General features: G+C 35.7%; 1 protein-coding gene across 3 annotated transcripts in view; it reads right to left on the minus strand.

Annotated features, from left to right (window-relative positions):
* The window catches only part of Ano3 (anoctamin 3), a 284964-nt gene that overhangs the window by 32095 nt on the left and 245606 nt on the right, over positions 1–7263 (minus strand). For all 3 annotated transcript variants that reach the window (XM_021184432.2, XM_021184438.2, XM_029474347.1), the window contains one exon: positions 511–547. In XM_021184432.2, the coding sequence (XP_021040091.1) occupies positions 511–547 (37 nt within the window). The remainder of the gene's footprint in view (positions 1–510; positions 548–7263) is intronic.

The following is a 7263-nucleotide window of genomic DNA, read 5'->3' on the forward strand; positions in this document are numbered from 1 at the left end:
AGAGAGAGAGAGAGAGAGAGAGAGAGAGAGAGAGAGAGAGAGAGAGAGAGAGAATATTATCTTCATTTTAGTCAATGAATTTAAGGTTTCAAGTGGTGGCAACGCTATTATCACTGCTTTGTAGCTAACTAGAATAAGTTGCAGAACAAAGATTTCAACCCACATGTTCTCAGTCCAGAGCCTACACTCTATTTGATGAAAGGAGAAAATCAAATTATTTCATACAAAGTTTCTTCTGACCTTCAGATATAGGTCAAAGTATATTTGTGACCCCCACTCTCAACACATCTAATATACATAAGGAAAAGGCAGCAAATAACTCCGAAGTCTAAGACAAAGGCTTTCCAAATAATGATTAATGTACATCAATTTCCAGGTGCACCTCTTTGGCTATTTGTAAACACTTGTATAACTGGAGAGAAAAAAATGTTAAAACACACAAAATATATAAATGCTAATATGCACAGAATTATTTACTTACTACAAGTAAAATAAGGAAAGTGAACTTACCTAAGTTAGTGAGGAGGTATGCAATTTTTTCATAAGCCTGCAAAAGAATATACAGATAAATTTTATTATTTTTTATTCTTTCAAAGAAGTGTCTAAAGTGGGGTGGATATATTTTTAGCAAGTAGAAATATTTATTAATATAGTATGTAGTATTCTATACCTGTATATATACACAAAATGGCTGAACTAAAAATGACTTTAGAAATACATTTGTATATATACATGTAGGTGCCTTATTATCTGCTCTTTGTTGCTATTTTTATTTTCATTGAATATCTATTTCATAAACTAAGACAAAAGTTAACAAAATTTATTCAGCTTGTAAGATGCTGAAATGAGATACACAACTGTGTGACTCTCCAGCCTTGGGGTATCTGATGCCCTCTCCTAGCCTGATAAAATAGCCACATATATGTGACAAACATATGCCCAGAAACATGTATATACATATAAAACAGATTAGAACAAAACCAAATGATGATAGTCCTGTCCAGAGTATTCAAAATTCAAGTCATGTATTTGATTACTTAATGAAAGTTTCAGATTCTCTGACTGTTCTTTCAATAAAACCATTCCTATTTCATTTTAGCCATGATCCAAATCTACCTCATTCTGTTTTGTTTTGTTTTGTTTTGTTTTGTTTTGTTTTGTTTTGTTTTGTTTTGTTTTGTTTTGTTTTGTTTTGTGAGACAGGGTTTCTCTGTGTAGCCCTGGTTGTCCTGAAACTCATTCTGTAGACCAGGCTGGCCTCTGCCTCCCAAGTGCTGGGATCAAAGGCGTGCGCCACTACTGCCCAGCCAAATCTACCTCTTTTTAAGGTCAAGACTATCTTGAGACAAATTGCATTAGGGTAGTATTCTTGTCTCTCTGATAAGGGTTTTTGTTTGGATTTATACTTTATTAATTAATTAATTAGTTAGTTAGTTAATATTTCACTCCCATTAATGAGCTAATATTTTCAAAATTTAAAACAAGATTACTTTGATTTTGTGAGCATATGTTATTATCACTGTGCCATGCTCTTTCCCATGCCACACATGTTATAAAGTCAGTTGACAATAACAGGTTCTCTAAGGATATTAACAGGATGGACTTTAGTAGCTGACAAGTGACATTTTACTAGCCACTGTCAGTGTTGAGCTGAATGCCCTCATGGTGATTGAACGCCAAGTCTAAGTAAGTTGCTATTTACAGTATTTCACATGTTCCAGCACTTTCCGTATAGTAATTACAGAACAGTAGATTTGTCAATTAAGTATCCTAACATCATTTTACAGAACAGGGGAGACTGATAATATCAGTCACTTGGCCTGATAGAATAAAATACTTAGCAAGAAGGATAGTTAGAATGTTCTGTTATGAACACTTTCCACCATCTATGCCTTATTTTAAACTTGGCACACAGAACTCAACTGCACATCTGTGATGAAGCATCTTTAGCTGGATGCCCCAAGAAATGACAATAACATCTGGAGGAATGTTTTAAATTGCCATTAGAGACTTATCCAAGATAATTAAGAACCTGAGTACTCTAGACTCAAATGACAGAGCCAATTGGTATCACCCACAATCAGTACCACTCCACAATCAGTCCACAAAAAAAACTTAAGTATAACTTTAAAGGTAGGAAGAATCTATGATTTATATAAATTCAAATGTGTGATATACGGTAGCACCAATGTTGAGAGAGCAGGTTATTTGTGTATGAATTTGAATATAAGGAATGAAATGCCTGTATAACTGGGGGAGGAAAAACATAATAATGATTATAGACAAATGTTCTGATTCTAATCCCTATATGATACATATGATACATCTTGGAGACCATCTAAAATTACTCACTGTTACATACAGTAAGCAGAATTTCTTTTTGCATATACTGTTATTATATTAAACATCCATCAGTAATTTCTATTATGTTAGATAGTATTTGAGGAAAGTCAAATAACAGATAATTATCCAAACCTAGTCTATATTTTCATGGAGCTTATGTCAAGAGGTAAAGCCAGAAGGTGGTGGTGCACACCTTTAATCCCAACACCCAGGAGGCAGAGTCAGGAAGATCTCTGTGAATCTGAGACCAGCTTGGTCTAGAGAATGAGTTCCAAGACAGCCAGTGTTGCACAGAGAAACTCTGTCTCCAAAAAACAGATTAAAATGTTTACTTTATGGGAGGAAAGTCTCTTGAAGAACATGACGCTTTCTTTAGAAACAGGGGAGAGTGTCAAGCAGAAATATGCATTGAGAACGTATCTTGATAAAAAAGAACAAGGGTGCAAAGGTTCTGAGACTCATTGTCTCCCAAGGTCCTAATACTGATAGTCTCTTCACAATGGGCAAAACTTAGGACAGGAGTGGCAGAAATAGCAGAACAAATTAATTAGAGTAATCCTGGAGGGAAACATGTTTCTAGGGCGTGTTTGGCCCTGGCAATCATTTTAAAATTCATCCTAAGCTTAAAAGGCATCAGCCTTTAACTTATACTTTGTTGGTGTATTATATAAAATATGTAGTATATAAAAATAAACTGGGGAGAAAGAGCAGCAAATGCTGGAAAGGTACATCAGGGAGTTTTGCACTTGTTTTACTGTATGTTATCTCTGCATCAGAGCATGGCTTCCACTGCAAAACCAAAGTCTAAACAGATTTGCGGAGTCTAAGAGACTGCTTTAATAGTGCCTATACCTTCTGGATTTCTAGAAAACATGTACATGGACACACATTGTTTTAGAAAGTTGATGGGCTTTGCAGTAAAGGTTTGGGTGACAAAGCACAGGAGTACATCTGCTCAGATCTTAATTCCTTCTTCCTTCCTTCCTTCCTTCCTTCCTTCCTTCCTTCCTTCCTTCCTTCCTTCCTTCCTTCCTTCCNCCTCTCTCTCTCCCTTGCCTGCTTTCTTTCTTTCTTTCTTTCTTTCTTTCTTTCTTTCTTTCTTTCTTTCTTTCTTTCTTTCTTTCTTTCTTTCTTCTGTTTTTGTTGAGAAATACTCTACAATTAAAATGCTAAGTTGTTTCACTATAATGTGCTAAAAATAAGTTAAGGCTTAATTGTCAAGCAAGAAGGATATATATATATATATATATATATATATATATATATATATATATGGAACAAGTTTACATTTTTGTTTTCATAAGAATGGTTTTGAGAACATTCCAGATGTGATAATAGCTGTAGTACTGACAGCAACATGAGTAGGTGGAACAAAGTTGGAAATGGGTGGAACTAGCAAGCAACTCTAGTAAAATTTTGTCCTTCCAGATTTTTAATTATAAACTTGGCAAATGGATGTTAAAACAAGAAATTGAACTTTTAATTATGCTTGAATTATTTGTTATTTATTTTTTAAGATACGAATTCTCATCTTGTCTGTGGATCAGTATTATTATTTTATGTCTCACAAATTAGCTACTTTTCTAATGCTTCCTTAGGGACTGACTGGATCAGAATCAGCAGAGGATTTTTTTTTAATGTTTTGTTTTAATGCAGTGTTCCTATCCCCACAAAATAATTCCTTCAGGTAATTGAATACATAGTTTGAATAAGACACATTTTAAAAATTATTTTCAAGATTAGTAAAATGAAATTATGCTCAAATTTTAGTTACAGTAGAATATATTTATTTTTCTCCTTAATTGAATATTTATTTAGAGATGTCATGATATACTGCTGTCAAATGTTTTATTGTGGGGAGGGAAGTACAGCCTTTGGTTTAGTTTACATTAAAATACATGCTGCAAAGTTGAAAGACACAAATATTACAATTCTTGTAACAAAAACTATCTTGGTCACCTAATAACCAAGGTACTAGAACATTTGGAAAATAAAAACCTCTAAATTTTCTCAAAGGATGTGTTTTAAATGCTATTGAGCATTAAACAAACACCTGGGACCTAGAGTAACATATACCAACAAACACCAGCAGGAAGAGAAAACTATGGCCTCAGTTAAGTGAACTCAACATTTTAACAGTGGATAAAGTTAAGAGAAGCAAAAGAACAATGTTGACAAAAAAGATTGTTGAAGTCCTCTAGTGTTGAGTTCCTCATTCTATGGATGAGAATAAGCAGGCAGTCCAAGAACCTCACAACACGAATAAAAACAAAGAGATAATTCTATTCTGTTTATGGCACTGAGAAAAAGCTTTATGGAGGAAATGATACTTAACTGTTATTTTCAATGATGAAGAGATATTCTCCAAGGAGACAAAAGAAAAAAAGAACATTTCAGACAGAGAAATCTCTGTGCACCAAGAAACTAGGGGTATGAATAAGCAAAGTGCAGAGCCAGAGAAAGTAATTCTTTATGCTGAAATGCAGACAAGAGAGGGAGGGAGGTTGGGAGAGAGGGAGGGACAGAGGGAAGGAGGACTAGCTTTCAACAAAAGAAAAGAAAACTAGCTTGAATAAAACAATACCTCCTTTGCCAAGCTCATAAATGTATAATTCACATAGGAGGGACTGAAAGAAAATAGTCAAATGTGCAATTTAAACAGATTCTTTCAACTTCTAGGTGGCCACTGAGAGAAAGGGATGAAGAGACACAAGAAGACTAAGCTGTTAGATGTCTATTGCTGAACTAAGAAAGCAGATAGACAAAGCTGAGTAGGTCCTGAATAGTAGAGATTCAGAAGCAAAATTTACAACAAGTAAGCTGAAATAGCATGACAGAGAAAAGAAGAAGAAACCACTTCAGAACAGCATATGGCTTGTGGAATACCTTATATTTCCCAAAGAACATGGAAGACTACTGATTTAAAGAAAAGTGATTGGCTGATTTTAATTTTTTTCCATGCCTACATTTCATAACTTAATGTGTTCAGATTAGAACTGAAAAGCCCATTAAGGTAATAGAATATCTTTACTTAGGCTCGGTCTTTCATAAGCACATTTTTAGCTACACATTGTCTTTGGTCTCAAAATATTCAATTAATCTTGTATATTTAGGTGAATTGGAAAGAGTGTTTGATCATTTGTGAAGTGCTTTAACATTTTAGATAGGAAGGAAATATGTAATTTCTGAAGAGCATTATTAACTTACACTGAGTGAAGAATATAACATTATTTTTACATTGGTTCAGTTGGCTGTATATTTACTTTGTTTATGCTAGCTCGATTTACAAATCATCTGCATGGTTAGTTGTAAGGAGAAGTATTTGTAGTTTAATAATCACTGAATATCAGTGCAGAAATGCCCAACATACAGAGATACCTGAAAATGGAAAGCTGGTTCAGCCTGAATTCTCCTAGGAACTCTGGGTATTTGATTTGCAGCATTAAGAAAAGACTTGTGCTTTCAAGTCATTGAGTCGAGGTGGTAAGCTTGTGAGACTGTTAGCAGAGTGGTTTCATGACTACATTAGCTCTGTCCATAACTACTGTCAGAGGTCTTTACAGGAAGAAACTCATTTTATTGACTTCAGTCTTTGCTTCTTATAAACAAAAATATATTAGGCCTCCACAAATACAGATACTTAGTGAGAAAATTTTGTATCTAAATGATTTATCTTCTTTAAAATACTGTTTTACACTTTTGTGTGTGTGTGTGTGTCTGTCTCTGTATGTGTGTGTGTGTGTATGAGAGAGAGAGACAGAGACAGAGACAGAGACAGAGAGACAGAGATGAGCTATTCATATGTTTGTATGTGGAGGTGTGGGCTTGCTTTATTGGATTCTAAGGATCCAAATTCAGGTACACATTTGCATTGTGACACTTTACTCATTTAACGATCTGTCCAGTCCCTGCTTCTGAAGCTTATGGGAGAGAATGAAAACTACAGGTGTGAGAGTCACTTGTGATTCTAGCCAATGGTGGGAACTCAGGATGGAGAGTTCCCATCTTAAAAATATTAACCTACAATTTTTCCTGTCAAAGGAAATTCAAGGACAAAGAATGGAACAGAGAATAAAGGAAAGGCCATCCAGAGACTGCCCCATCTAGAAATCTATCCCATCTGCAGACTCCAATCCCAGACACTATTGCTAATACCAAGAAGCACTTGCTGACAGAAGTCTGGTATAGCTGTCCCCTGAGACTGGTAGAGCCTGTATAGATGTGGATGCTTGCAGCCAACAATTGGACTGAGCATGGGGACTTCAAAGGAGGAATTAGGGGAAAGACCAAAAAAGCTGAAGGGTTTTGCAAACCCATAGGAAGAATATTATCAACCAACCAGAACCTCCAGTGCTCCAGGGACTAAACCTCCAACCAAAGAGTACACATGGAGGGACCCATGGCTCCAGCTGCTTATGTAGCTGAGGATGGCCTAATCTGGCATCAACAGGAGGGGAGGCCCTTGGCCCTGTGGAGACTAGTTTCCCCAATGTAGGGGAATGCTAGGATGGTAAGGCAGGAGTGGGTGGGTTGGTAGGGGAGCACCCTCATAGAAGCAGGGGCCAAGAGGTATGGGATAGGGAGTTTGGGGAGGCCAAACCAGGAAGTGGGATAACATTTGAAATGTAAATAAATAAAATAACCTGTTAAAAAAGAAAAAAGGAAAGAAACGAGTGATAACTACAGAAGTGAAACTAGAATCTGCTGCATCAGTGGGAACTTATCTGAAGATTGGTCTCTTAGAGTTAAGGGGTGGGGAAAGCGAAACCTTTTGTAAGAAGCTTAGCTGAGGATAGATGTGGCTTAGAATAGGACTTGTATCTAGGAGTATGTATTCTTGAAAAATAAAATCAAGCAAAACTTTATATTTCTAAGTAACTACAGATCTCAGAAGATGGAAAGATCTCCCATGCTCATGGA

The sequence above is a fragment of the Mus caroli genome, chromosome 2 (assembly GCF_900094665.2).
Source record: "Mus caroli chromosome 2, CAROLI_EIJ_v1.1, whole genome shotgun sequence".
Taxonomy (NCBI): Eukaryota; Metazoa; Chordata; class Mammalia; order Rodentia; family Muridae; genus Mus; species Mus caroli.